Source organism: Castanea sativa, chromosome 12, assembly GCF_040712315.1.
Source record: "Castanea sativa cultivar Marrone di Chiusa Pesio chromosome 12, ASM4071231v1".
In the NCBI taxonomy this organism is placed as follows: Eukaryota; Viridiplantae; Streptophyta; class Magnoliopsida; order Fagales; family Fagaceae; genus Castanea; species Castanea sativa.
The window spans coordinates 9,838,793-9,854,208 of NC_134024.1; the positions used below are offsets into that span (position 1 = coordinate 9,838,793).

The 15,416-nt window shown below is 35.0% G+C and overlaps 2 protein-coding genes and 1 pseudogene across 2 annotated transcripts; all 3 read right to left on the reverse strand.

Moving 5' to 3' along the window:
* Nucleotides 1-1,995: 1,995 nt before the first annotated feature.
* Nucleotides 1,996-2,846, reverse strand: LOC142621187 (kunitz type trypsin inhibitor 104-like; annotated as a pseudogene).
* A 4,948-nt stretch (nt 2,847-7,794) lies between these two features.
* On the reverse strand, nt 7,795-8,675 carry LOC142618206 (kunitz type trypsin inhibitor 106-like). Its single transcript, XM_075791113.1, has one exon. The coding sequence runs from the start codon at nt 8,569-8,571 to the stop codon at nt 7,948-7,950; it is 624 nt and encodes a 207-aa protein (XP_075647228.1). The 5' UTR covers nt 8,572-8,675; the 3' UTR covers nt 7,795-7,947.
* A 4,931-nt stretch (nt 8,676-13,606) lies between these two features.
* Nucleotides 13,607-14,469, reverse strand: LOC142618854 (kunitz type trypsin inhibitor 106-like). Its single transcript, XM_075791889.1, has one exon. The coding sequence runs from the start codon at nt 14,381-14,383 to the stop codon at nt 13,760-13,762; it is 624 nt and encodes a 207-aa protein (XP_075648004.1). The 5' UTR covers nt 14,384-14,469; the 3' UTR covers nt 13,607-13,759.
* Nucleotides 14,470-15,416: the final 947 nt, after the last annotated feature.

A 15,416-nucleotide genomic window follows, 5' to 3' on the forward strand; every position in this document is an offset into this window, starting at 1 on the left:
TTCAAGTTATAACTGCTCGAAAAATTGCCACACAATTTATACATAAAATTGATGTCATGATGATTTAGTTGCAATCTGAACATTTGATTCAACCGGTTGACACAAGTAACGACTCTGTAAAAGTTAGGGGGAAATTGGTTGGGACACAAACCGTGAAATCCTAGGGTGCCTATTATGAGAGGGTCTATAGGAAATCTAACCCCACCCTCAAGTACGACCATCAGAGGAAAGAATGCAGCACTCGAATTGGCGGCCTTCTCAAGTTCGATATCGCCCATATTGCAGTACGCAATATCGACATCCTCTAGGGTGAGAAGATGAGAATAACCCATTCTTAGAGCATAAAACGAAGGAGAATTGAAAAAAGAGAGAGGCAGAGAAAACTTACTTTGGGCTCTAAAGAGTGAGAAGCTAGAGGAGTGTTTAAACGTAGAGGTGGGAGGCTCAGCAGAGAAAATATTAAGAGTGAAAGGATGCAGAAAGTGAAATGAAGACCAAAGGATGACCATATGTAGAGACTGGGGCATTTAATGGAGCGAAGAGCGGGAAAAGACCCCTCATAACTTTTCTGAACAACCTCCCCACTCATGTAGCGCGATTTACGAACCGTCAGACGGTTCGTGGACCATCAAACAGTTCACCAACCGTCAGACAACTCGTTATCCAACGGGTTGCAATTATTAATGTGATGATCTGAAACGACACTACTTTTAAGAGATCCACATTCATCACCCCGGCCGCACTACAGAGACGCTCGACATACTTGGGAGGACACTGTCATGATCCTACCTGGGTCCTTGATTCACACGCTGAGCGCCAAGTATGAATCAAGGGAGGGCTATTGTGCGGGCGTCCCCCTCTTTAAAGCTCAGATGGTTATGAAAGCCTTTTATGTTAGCACCACAGTCTAGAATCTAGTGTTGGCCAAATGCACGATCTCATTTTGGATAAGCTTGGGTGCTCCTCAAAATCCCGAGACCTAAAGTTGAAGATGTTTATGACATGGTTGGCAACCGGAGTTTTCATCATCCCCGATGATTAGGCTACCCGAACGGCTATAGCTTAGAGAGTACGGTTCCACTACCTAGGGAACATCTCAGCTGAGCAACAGACCCAACGGTGGAACTAGTTTCAATGCCAGTTTCATCTTATCTCATTCGCATTTAAAGCACCCACTCAAGGGTGACAACATTGGACCGCTCCCTCCACTGACCAGGAAAGCGATCATGCCAACCCCACTAACTTATTCTATAAATAGGTAGAGGAAATTGGGGTGAAGAGGTTAGCAATTGGGAGGGGGGGGGGGGAGAAAAGTGGTAGAACTAAAGAGCCATCACTTAGGAAAGGGAAGGAAAGTACTAGAGTAAAGGGTTAGCTACAGAGCTGGACTAGCCGAGCACAGCATCACCCATAGTAGGAAATCCAAAAGCCCACCATACAAATAGATTGTGAGTCCAAATACCTCTTAGGCCCACCAGTCGTATTTGGGTGCACACAACAAAATGCAATTTTATAGAACAAAATTGTTAAAATTAGTACACATATATATAATAATATTTTTTCAAAAAATTGGCCCAACGGTGGCTCCGTCCCTATTTTGACGCTCTTATCGCTGGTACCTAGCTATTATGTTCTTTAGCATGTATCAAGTATGATAATTAAGTAATATAATTGAGCTTAGAAGCTCTTTTGAATGCTGCAATTTCTGGTGGGTTTGAAGAGAGGCAAATGAAAAAAAAAAAAAGTGCATGTTATGCCAAATTTGCATTTCCTTTGAGGTCCTTACTGTGTTGTAATCAGTCCTATCCTCATGCTATTTGGGATGTGTTGATGAGAGATATAATTTCTTTTTTTCATTAAAATGGAATTTTTCATTAAAAAAATAACAGGAATAAAGGATTAAGAATGGTAAAAATATAAATACTCATCTTTGCCCACAGAAATAAGAGATTTATGTTAACACATATGAATGCACATACATGAGAGAGAGATCTAAAACATAAAATTTACCTTTTTTTTATTTGTTGAAAATATAATCACAACTTCCCAAAAGAGTTACAAAACACTCGCCTACCCTTTATTTAATATTGGAAGGAGCTAACTCCATTTCTTTACTCTACCTTTCAATAAGGTAGACTAATAAATTTAAGCCCTTCTCTCAAAGGTAATAGGAATCACATTACCATCAAAGGCTAACAACCTCTTTCCATTCTCAACCAAGTTACCAGCAGTACCACAGTTAAACTTACAAGTAGGACAAACATCTGTAGGACACCATGAAATCTGGTAGATATCACCTCCAACACTAGCTTTCTCTATCTGGAAGTAATTTGCGGTTGTTTGTGAGCTTTGGTCCTCTCCAATGACAATTAATCTCCTGTTAGTCTCGGGGTCCGTCTCGCCTAACTTCCATCAGTCGACTGAACACAGATTGTGGCCGCTGAGAAAACAACCTTGAAGTCCCTATTCTCCCTAATCACTGTCTCTCCCTCCACGAAAGGTGTGAAGATGACAGGGAGACCTAACCCTGAGCCATTTTCCTGCCCAACATAAAAGGGGCATGAATCATTTCAATCAATCAAGGTGAAACGACCACCATTGTCAGTAATAGCAGGATTGATGTAGTATTCTACACCACATTGAAGGGGACGTTCGGCACTGTCAAGCACCGGTGTGGGTTAGGATGATGGTTGAGCTACTGCTGATATGGCCATCACTAGCATTATGCAGCTAAGGCTTCCAATCAATCTCATCGACTTCATTTTCAAGGATTGCTCACAAAAAACTAAGAATTTGCTCTCTGGGGTTTGTAGTTTTTGAACTTGTAATATTGTATATGAAAATTATTTGGTGTTTTGCCAATGGCCTTGGCATGGTATTTATACTATTTGGTGCGGTGATATATGGCACGTCATTGAGATCTCGACCGGTTGAGATATGATGAATAAAAAAGTCCATAAAAGCTTATTCGATTGAAAATTACTTGTACCTTACGAATGTCATTAATAGCATTAAACACGGTAAGGCCAAGACTTTTGCAACCTGCACATGTGAGATATTAGTCATTTTTGTACAACACAGTGGGCACCGAGGCCTAGCCGTACAACACGGTGGAAGACGTAGAACCCAAGTACAGGGGAAAATTCGAAGCCTAGCCGTACATGCACAGCTTTTCAATTTGGATATATACACCGAGGCCACCTTTTTAGAATGCTTGAATTGTCACTTGGTTACCTATTCACACATGGACAATCTTGGTTAGCCTCAAAACATGGTTAAGGTACAGATAGTTGACTCGTTATTTTAATGTTTATTTTTGGCAAAAATACATTGTTAATGCTTATTTTTGGCAAAAATACATTGTTAATGCTTAACATTTACATGTTGAGCGTTATTAATTCTGGAAGTTTGGAATAAACGCTATTGACTCCTAAAGTTTTAAAAATTAGCACTATTAGTCCCTATGTTAATTACCAAAGTATTTATCTAAATATTTTGGCTTGTATTAATAACCTTTTGATGCTAACAAGATGTTTTCAGTCAAGCAGAAGGGAGACTAGCAACCAAGATATATAAATTTATATGTTCAACAACTCTATCTACTTTTTTTATTCTTTAGATAAAAAGTTTGATAATAAACGAGGATGTGTTATGAGCAACTCTTTGTTTTGGTAAAAAAAATTAAATTGGTAATTAAAGAACAGTAGAAATACTGTTAAGGAGTGTGCTTTGTGGCCGCGTTGGAAGTAGTTGTGATATACGATAATGATTATTTTGGTTGAGAAAAGTGATGTATGATAAATATTTAAGCAGTCAGCTATAGGCCATTATATTTTCTGGAAGAGCAAATTTCAGGAAGATTAGTTTTTAACATAATAATCTGAATAAATTTTATAGAGTTTCAGAATTGCGTTTGACATAAAAATCATCAGCTATGATTGTTGAATTAATGCTGCATGTACACAGATACCATCATCAATTCCAAAAAAAAAAAATCAAATCAAATCAAATTGAACTCTTAAAAGCTTAAGTTGATAGAAAGGAGTTATTGATAAGTCATTTCTATGTAAACCAACACTTCTCCCATGGTTTGGTTTCATGCAAATGATATACCATCGACACTTTCCACAGAGTTCCAAAACGAATTAAAATCCTTTAAAGTTCCTAGGTGTTCTACCACGTAGAGTTATTTAAATTCTCACTATCCACTTGAAATGAAAGGTTAAGTTTATGTCACATCATGAATTCACTAACAGAAACATTAAAAAAATGTAATATTTCCCATGTATAAAAAGTTCAAATCATTCACAGTAAAATCCAAAAAATCCCATTTCTTCATCCACTTCCGATCTTTGAGTATAGAATCCATTATCAATTACCAATTTTGTTTATGGAGTTTGGTTGAGTTGATGGGTTTGGCCGTAGAGTTTGATTAGAGATGGCAGCCGACAATGGATTTGTTTTTGTGGCTTGAATTTTCCATGGATTCTTATTGAGATTGGTAGGGAGGGAGAAAGAGGTACAAATTTTGCTTTTTTGGTTTTATCATGAATGGTTTTGAACTTTTTATGGAAAAATTTTACTTTTGTTAAGTTTTTGTTAGTGGATTCATGATGTAGCATAATCATAACATTTTATTTAAGTGGATGGTGTGGATTTAAAGAACTCTACATTGTAGAGTACCCTATAGAAACTCTAGAGGGTCTTGATCCTTCCCAAACCACTACAAATTCTAGCTTAAGGTTTTCATGGCTCACAGTAGGATTGGTCATGACCAACTACCATTGAAGTATATTTCATCCAACCTGTTGCATCTACAACATTTAGCTTCTTATCTGCATGTTTTAACCAACCTGTAAATACAAAATTTCAAGTTTAGAAATTAAACTACAAAATGATTTCCCCAAAATTAATACATCAAGAGACAAAAACTACTATTGGGGTTAGCCCTGACCTCTAGGAAAATATGAATATTAGGATTGAATTATTACAATTGAGACTTAACCAAATCCCTTATTGCTACTCAGTATGTAGATACTTATAGATGTGATCCCACAATTTGCTCCAAGCCACTTGAGCACTTCTAATTTGAAATCTTCCACACGAACCATATCTATGACTTCAAGGATCACCTTAAAAATTTGACTCCACAATAATTATATTGTGATGATACTTTGTGGCTTCAACCTTGATTAGGAAATAACAACTTTGTCTTTAGATTTGCTTTTTATACTCACATATGTGGTGAATAGAGGTTTTTGATCTTTCTATGGTAGCACACAACACAAGCCTTCTAAAATATCTCAAATCTTTGTTTTGGTTGGCTATATTGTGACCTTGTATATATAGTTTAGCATGTAGATCATGGGTTCCAAGTTAGTAGTTGACTATATAAAACATATCAGGAATCTAGATTCTAGTTTGATCGAATTGTCAACGAGAGTATGCCTAGAACCAAGCTTGTATTGACCGAAGAGGCATTGAAGGTCTAACAAAAAACCAAACACATCTTTTTCTTAAGTTGTCTCTTGGATAATTGATCTTGTACTTCTGAGTGAAACTTTGCAACTCAAACAATATTACAAGTCTTGAAATTTGTCTTTGTACTAAACCAAACACATTAATTGAACAACATTCGCTGTCAAAAATTATTTAACTGTGCTGCAATAAGTTATAGCAATGATTTATTTTGTTGCAATAACCTTATTTAAAAAATTATTAAAAATCTTTTATTGCAGCAAAAGCTTATTGCAACAGTTTGTGGGCGCAAGGGGAAAATGTATAATGGAGTTGCCACCTAGTTATATAGTCTAGGAACCATGAATATAGCGTCCTTTCGAGGAAAGACCTTTGATTTTACTACCAAAGTTTGGGAAGGTGTTAGGCACCCAAGATCGCCCAACCAAGAGGTTGGCCTCCCATCATTGTGTCCTATATCTTAACCCTGTTAAAAACTATTCAAATACTTATATTCTAGACTCACATACCCACTAGCATGCATCTAACAAATAATATGGCATCTTTAACCCTAAACAAACACACTTATCTATCCACAGAGCAACGAGACATGTGATAACAAACAAACATGTTAAAAGGTAAACAAGCAAAAATGGGGCTTAAAAATATGTGAAAAAGAGGCTACACAAGACAAACATGTGAATACAAAAATAAAACAAATAAAAATTAGAGTTTCTAGGTAACAACATTACGCACACTAAAACAAGTCTACGTACGCATTAGTTCAGCCTGCATGCGCAGGCTAGACCATGCGTACACAAATCCTTACCCAAAAAGCTTAATTAACATATAAATAGAGCAAAAGCCAAACAAGATAAAAAATATTTTTTAAAAAAACGTAAAATATAGCAACCTAACATGCTTAAAAACATAAAGAAAACCTAAAACTAACCTAAGCAAACATATATAACCATAAACTAAACAAAGAAACATATTAAAGAAAAGATTAAAAGCAAAAAAGGAAAAAAGAAAAGTTCAAAAGAATACCTTAAAGCAAAAGCTCCTAGGCTTGATTTTTTAACATTCTCCTTAGTCAATCTATTCACAATTCAATAAATTAGTGATTAACAATCTTAAACTCAAAGTATTAGGGCCAAAAAAGGTCTCAATCAAATAAATAATAACTTGAGGGTGTTTTGTTAAAAATTCCCTTTTGATTCATTATTTTTTGGTGAATCTTAAGTTTTTCCCGTGAGATTTCTGTGTATTTTAAAAATGTATTATGTAAGGCTTTTTATAGTTGAAAAAATGGGGTTTGGAATAGTTCCCAGACAATGTGAGATTTGTTCCAAACTTCAACCATTATTGCAGAAAACTTGTATTTCTTATGCTTTTGAAACCCTAGTTGCGTACACAGATCGAGAGCCACTTTGGTAAATTTATTTCCAAAAATATATTTTTGCTCATTAAAAAGGTTATATTTTCTATTTTAACACTCCTCAAGTCAATTTAATATTTGATTGGACTTTAAACTGGCCTTAGACCTTAGAGTTCAAACATGATTGGGAAACGAGGACCCGAGTCGTAAAGGATACAAAGTGCGGTGTCTACACAATTGGCAACAAATATATTTGAAACTCAATATAAACATCAAAATTATCTAATTAATTAACTATATTTAGATTTAAAATTTATGGTAGATAAAAATAACATTTATTTATATAAATTGGGTCATTTTTGGTAAACTGTGGATTATGCAAGTTAACTCAGAATTGACTTATTTATTAATCGTGTTAAAACACATCAATCCACGTTGACATAAACACATTTGCATTAAACATTGATCCTAAAAAATTTGTGTCGTCTTTGTGTTGGGTGAAACGTTGCCACCACTATTGTGGAGGGAGATGCAAAGTCATGTTTGGATGCTCTTATTACCTAGCTATTATGTTTTCTTAGCATGTATCAAGTATGATAATTAAGTAATGTAACTGAGCTTAGAAGGTCTTTTGAATGCTGCAATTTCTACTGGGTTTGAAGAGAGGAAAATGAAAAAAGAAAGAAAAAAGAAAAAAAAGAATAGTGCATGTTATGCCTAATTTTCATTTCCTTTGAGGTCGTTATTGTGTTGTAATCAATCCTATCCTCAAGCTATTTGGGATGTGTGGATAAGAGATATATTTTCTATTTTTGGTTAATGGAATTTTTCATTAAAAGAAAGTAAAAGGAATAAGTGATGAGGAATGGTAAACATAAAACAACTCATCTTTGCCCACAAAGATAAGAGATTTATGTTAACACAAATGATTGTACATACAAGAGAGAGAGAGAGAGATCTTAAACATAAAATTTACCCTTTTCTTAATTGTTGAAAATATAATCACAATTTCCCAAAAGGAGTTACAAAACACATGCCTACCCTTTATTTAATATTGGAAGGAGCTAACTCCATTTATTTATTCTACCTTTCAACAAGGTAGACTAATAAATTTAAGCCTTTCTCTCAAAGGTAACAGGAATCACATTACCATCCAAGGCTAACAACCTCTTTTCATTCTCAACCAAGTTACCTACAGTACCACAGTTAAACCTACAAGTAGGACAAACATCTGTAGGACACCATGAAATCTGGTAGATATCACCTCCAACACTAGCTTTCTCTATCCGAAAGTAATTTGCGGTTCCTCGTGTGCTTTGGTCTTCTCCAGTGACAATTAATCTCCTTTTAGTCTCGGGGTCCGTTTCGCCTAACTTCCATGCAGTCGACTGAACACAGATTGTGGCCGCTGAGAAAACAACCCTAAAGTCTCTATTCTCCCTAATCACTGTCTCTCCCTCCACGAAAGGTGTGAAGATGACAGGGAGACCTGACCCTGAGCCATAGCCATTTTCCTGCCCAACATAAAGGGGGCATGAGTCATTTCGATCAATCAAGGTGAAACGACCGCCATTGTCAGTAATAGCAGGATTGATGTAGTATTCTACACCACGTTGAATAGGACGCCCGGCACTGTCAAGCACCGGTGCGGGTGAGGATGATGGTTGAGCTACTGCAGATATGGCCATCACTAGCATTAGGCAGCTAAGGCTTCCAATCAATCTCATCGACTTCATTTTCAAGGATTGCTCACAAAAAACTAAGAATTTGCTCTCTGGGATTTGTAGTTTTTGAACTTGTAATCTTGTATATGAAAATTATTTGGTGTTTTGCCAATGGCCTTGGCATGTTATTTATACCATTTGGTGCGGTGATATATGGCACGTCATTGAGATCTTGAATGGTTGAGATATGATGAATAAAAAAGTCCATGAAAGCTTATCCGATTGAGAATTACTTGTACCTTACGGATGTCATTAATAGCATTAAACACGGTAAGGGCTAAGACTTTTGCAACCTGCGCGTGTGAGATCTTGGTCATTTCCGTACAACACGGTGGGCAGAAAGTTATATTTGTAAACTCTGAAGATTTTAAGACGGCGGAAGAAGTTGAACCCAAGTACAGGAGAAAAGTCGAAGCCTAGCCAGACATGCACAGTTTTTCAATTTGGATACACACACCGAGCCCACCTTTTTAGAATGTTTTAATTGTCCCTTGGTTACCTATTCACACATAAATATAAGATTTGAAGCTACTATCTATGTATATTAAAACTTCCCACGTGGTTTTGTCCCATGAAGGATATACCATCGACGTAGACGTAATTTCTAGGGCATGGTAGAGACTCGAGTAAAAGATTTATTTTATACTTTCATATAGCTAGGTTAATTTACTAGTTATTACTAATCAATTACCACAACTACTAATTAGTGTATTAATGACCAAAAAATTTGAAGGGGGATAATAAGATTGAGTTTGCTACTAATTAGTGTATTAATAAACAAAAACTACTAATTGGTGTACTAATTTGCTTTTTTTTTTTTTTTTCGCTAATAATAAGTATGAAAAAAATCATATTGCCTGTTTGTACTGGATGAGCACAAAAGGTTTCTGGCTATGATTTTACTGCTCTACATTTCCTTAAAAGCAAGCACCAATTTTTTTTTTAAACCACAATAAGAGCATATGAAAATAAACAAAGAGAAAGAAATTTACAAGAGAGACTCTTTGAGTTACCGTTATCGAGCATAAGCTACTGTCGATGGTTCAGGCTATATATGCAAAGAAGCATACAAGAGTGATATTGATTCAGGCTCATCTTAGAGCTTTTGATGCGCCCGTGAAGATGAGCCCGAGCAATATCACGCCATGTCTACTTCCCTGTAAATTACTTCATAGATCTTTCTCTTGGTTTTGAGTGAGCTAGAGTGCGCCCTCTATATATAGCACGACTACTAACATACCGTTCATCTCATCGTAGTGTTGAACTGTGAAAAGTGCTCTTGTTACAAAAGGACAAATCATAAGGAAGCAGCATATACTTGGGACATTTAGTTATTATCAATATTTAAGAATCCCACTAGGTCGGTTTCATGTTTATCAATGGCCAAGCTAAGAATTCGTTTTCGAGAATCAGAACTAAATCTCACTCGATAATATATCATACTAACCAAGAGTCTTGTAACTTAAGACATTATCTACTCTCCTTTATTAGAAAAACTATAGGTTCAATCTCTCTTATTGTTTTAGCTATTGAATTATTAAAAAATGTTTTATTTTTCTAATTCTTGGTCTATATCATGTAGCACATTCGAAGTACATTAAATTGACATAATTGTTCGTCTATTGAAATGAGGCTCTATCGCTAAAAATTAAAAAAACTAAAGAAAAAGTACTCGATTAAAATCCTACCACTAAGAGTTCCAAAAATTCAAAAAAAAAAAGTTTCAATATTTATTTAATATTATTTTATAGTCTATTATAATTTTCTTTAATAATAAAAGTTGGGTCTTGCACATTGTACTATCACTATATAGTTCATATAAGGATTACAAGTTGTACATCTTCATTTTGCCGTGTGACTCATTATAAGTGTATTTAAATTATTAACATTTTAAGTGAAAACTCTATTACTATAGTTCATTTTACATATGTGTATATATATGTAATTCAATTTTAATTATATTGTTTAAATACTTTCATTAATGTAATATGATAGAAGCACACTAAATTTACAATGTGTAATACACACATATATTGAATCCACTTGGTGTAAGTATGGAGTATAATTTTTATTTTAAATTACTTAATTTTTGGTAGTAGAATTTTAATTGTAGAGTTTTTTTTTTTACACTTAGGTAATAGAACTTTACGTAGAATAAATTATTAGTAATTGATTCTTTTTTTAATACAAGATGAAAATTATACTCTAACCTAATTTAAGTATATATGTGTGTAAAGCTCATTTATGGAGACTTGAACTCCAATCCTTACTCCCCCAACACCTCACAAGCACTTATACTTGTGAAGTGATCATCGCGCTGAAGAGTAATAGATTCTTAATAATTAATAAGAGTGTAGAGTCTTATCACAAAGATAAGATAGCTTAATCTCAACTATGATTTGTATTTATCATATAGTATATGATATAATAATTATTGTAAGACAATACCTTGTGCTCTTTTTGAAAATAAGTGAAGATAAGCATACATATTGAGGTCTCTATCATGGAGGGTATGTTTCACTTTTCTATTTTAAATCTTTGGCTAAAAGAAGTTGGAAATGACATATAATCAATTAATTAATTTGTCGAACCGTGAGCTGTGCCATTCCACTTCAAAACCTATTGGTGATAAAGAATACACACTCAAATATTTTATGGCATTAGACATCACGCCACGTGGACCGGTTTTTAGAGTGGTTGTAAGGAGTCAAAATGTGGTCCCTCCAACAATTCCTCCCTCACAAAAACACTTTCGTGACTCGAACCCATGACCTTAGCTCTGAAACCATTTGTCGGACTGTGGACTATGTTATTCCACCTCAAAATCAATTAGTGATAAGGAAAATACACTTAAATCTTTTACAGCATTTGACATTACGTCACACGGGTCTATTTTTAGAGTGGTTGTAGGGAGTTAAATTGTGGTTCCCAGCATAATTATTTAATAGTTTTAATTACTAGTACGATCTTGGCAAAGATTCATATATTTTGTAATCTTACCGCTTGAACAAATCAATGTGACATTGCGAGGAAATTGATAAATTCAATGTATGGAACAAATTCTAATAACCTAAATTAACAGTCGATTGGGGAATTGTAAGATGGAAAAGCTAAGTTCCATTGTGTCTTTTAATTTGATTTAAATATTGGAAAGCATAAAAGGGAAAGGTATAAAATTAAGGATATATATAGGATGAGTTACTCGTAAGTGCCTCCACGTTGTGGGAAGCAATGTTAAAGTATAGCAATCAATTAAGGATTGGAGACTGTGAGATACATGATATTCTATAATTTTCTGAGTATTAGTTATATATCATATCAAATACTCATTGGATGTTGGTTGGAGTACTATAGTCCAAATAATATTCCATATTTGATCTCATTTGGGTGCGTGAGTTAATTTACATGAGTTAAAAAAAAAAATGTAATAAAAGTTACTAAAATCTTCTCCATTTCAAGTTCTATCAGTACCCTCAAGGATGGTCGCAGGTTCCTAGCCCAGTATGGTTATATTGTAGCTAATATTCATTACCTTTCCTCACATTTTTTCTGTTTTCAACTTATCTTATGTTCATAGATATTGTAACAAGGTGGCTCATTCTCTGGCGAGAAGAGCAATCATTCCCCCCCCCCCCCCCCCTCTTGTCAATCTGAGTGGAAGATGTACCTCCAGATATCACCCATGTTTTATAGATTGATTTTAGCAGTTTACCTTAATAATATGTTTTGTCCGGATTCTCCAAAAAAAAAAAAAAAAGTTCTATCATTTTCATCAATTTTATGATTCAAATTAATTTTACTAATTTAAAGTGTTCAAACTATTATATCATTTAAAATTTTAAATGAGATGGTATTTTATATATTAGTAGATCCAAAAAATTAAAATATAAATCATAAAATGGACGAAATGGACATGTCTTAAAATAGAGAGGGTTAGGTTTCCTAAAGGTTATGGTTACCTTAAGTGAATGTTTTTATTATCTTAATATTTTCTTTCTCTTGCATTATGTACAATATGTTTTCTTCATATAATGTCTATAAAGTATGTAAATATTATTAAAATACATTACTAAGTGTTTTTTTTTCCAAAAAAAAAAACCCAAATCCCAAGTAGCGCAGCTATTCACTACTTCCGTAAAACTCTCAATTTGAGTCTAGGACCTTTCGTTTTGCCCACACTTTTCTCGTATCATATGGTTAGGATCTTGATGAACTCTCCTATGTAAACTCAAGAAAAGATCATTTTGCACTGATAGTATATTGAGTAAATCTAATTTGTCATGTCTTCGGTCTGTCATTATCCCTTTAGACAGTTCGAAAGTCAAACTACCCCATCTGTATGGTGCATGGAGGAACTCGATATCCATAACTCACACTTAGACTTCCAACGAACAGTGTGTCCTCCAGTTTGCCTTTCACTCGAAAGTCGAAACTATTAAGTATTAACTCATTCGGAAATCCCAACCTCAGTTCGTCCAAATCCATATGTGATACACTTAGCTTCATTAGGAAAACAACCTTGGGCACTTCTTCCTCCACTAGCATGTGTAATGCACAAACTATTCGAGTGTTCCCAAATGGTTTAAGATCCTTTAAGGTACTGTTTTGATGCTCTTATTGCCGGTACCTAGCTATTATGTTCTTTAGCGTGTATCAAGTATGATAATTAAGTAATATAACTGAGCTGAAGCTCTTTTGAATGCTGCAATTTGTGCTGGGTTTGAAGAGAGGAAAATGAAAAAAAAAGAAAGAAAAAAAGAAAAAAAAGAAGAAGAATAGTGCATGTTATGCCTAATTTTCATTTCCTTTGAGGTTCTTATTGTGTTTTAATCAATCCTATCCTCAAGCTGTTTGGGATGTGTGGATAAGAGATATATTTTCTATTTTTGGTTAATGGAATTTTTCGTTAAAAAAAAGTAAAAGGAATAAGTGATGAGGAATGGTAAACATAAAACAACTCATCTTTGCCCACAAAGATAAGAGATTTATGTTAACACAAATGATTGTACATACAAGAGAGAGAGAGAGAGAGAGAGAGAGAGAGATCTTAAACATAAAATTTACCCTTTTCTTAATTGTTGAAAATATAATCACAATTTCCCAAAAGGAGTTACAAAACACATGCCTACCCTTTATTTAATATTGGAAGGAGCTAACTCCATTTATTTATTCTGCCTTTCAATAAGGTAGACTAATAAATTTAAGCCTTTCTCTCAAAGGTAACAGGAATCACATTACCATCCAAGGCTAACAACCTTTTTCCATTCTCAACCAAGTTACCTACAGTACCACAGTTAAACTTACAAGTATGACAAACATCTGTAGGACACCATGAAATCTGGTAGATATCACCTCCAACACTAGCTTTCTCTATCCGAAAGTAATTTGCGGTTCCTCGTGTGCTTTGGTCTTCTCCAGTGACAATTAATCTCCTTTTAGTCTCGGGGTCCGTTTCGCCTAACTTCCATGCAGTCGACTGAACACAGATTGTGGCCGCTGAGAAAACAACCCGAAAGTCTCTATTCTCCCTAATCACTGTCTCTCCCTCCACGAAAGGTGTGAAGATGACAGGGAGACCTGACCCTGAGCCATAGCCATTTTCCTGCCCAACATAAAAGGGGCATGAGTCATTTCGATCAATCAAGGTGAAACGACCGCCATTGTCAGTAATAGCAGGATTGATGTAGTATTCTACACCACGTTGAATAGGACGCCCGGCACTGTCAAGCACCGGTGCGGGTGAGGATGATGGTTGAGCTACTGCAGATATGGCCATCACTAGCATTATGCAGCTAAGGCTTCCAATCAATCTCATCGACTTCATTTTCAAGGATTGCTCACAAAAAACTAAGAATTTGCTCTCTGGGATTTGTAGGTTTTGAACTTGTAATCTTGTATATGAAAATTATTTGGTGGTTTGCCAATGGCCTTGGCATGGTATTTATACCATTTGGTGCGGTGATATATGGCACGTCATTGAGATCTTGAATGGTTGAGATATGATGAATAAAAAAGTCCATGAAAGCTTATCCGATTGAGAATTAGTTGTACCTTACGGATGTCATTAATAGCATTAAACACGGTAAGGGCTAAGACTTTTGCAACCTGCGCGTGTGAGATCTTGGTCATTTCCGTACAACACAGTGGGCAGAAAGTTATATTTGTAAACTCTGAATATTTTAAGACGGCGGAAGAAGTTGAACCCAAGTACAGGAGAAAAGTCGAAGCCTAGCCAGACATGCACAGTTTTTCAATTTGGATACACACACCGAGCCCACCTTTTTAGAATGTTTTAATTGTCCCTTGGTTACCTATTCACACATAAATATAAGATTTGAAGCTACTATCTATGTATATTAAAACTTCCCACGTGGTTTTGTCCCATGAAGGATATACCATCGACGTAGATGTAATTTCTAGGGCATGGTAGAGACTCGAGTCAAAGATTTATTTTATGCTTTCATATAGCTAGGTTAATTTACTAGTTATTACTAATCAATTACCACAACTACTAATTAGTGTATTAATGACCAAAAAATTTGAAGGGGGATAATAAGATTGAGTTTGCTACTAATTAGTGTATTAATAAACAAAAACTACTAATTGGTGTACTAATTTGCTTCTTCTTTTTTTTATCGCAAATAATAAGTATGAAAAAAATCATATTGCCTGTTTGTACTGGATGAGCACAAAAGGTTTCTGGCTATGATTTTACTGCTCTACATTTCCTTAAAAGCAAGCACCAATTTTTTTTTAAAAACCACAATAAGAGCATATGAAAATAAACAAAGAGAAAGAAATTTACAAAAGAAACTCTTTGAGTTACCGTTATCGAGCATAAGCTACTGTCGATGGCT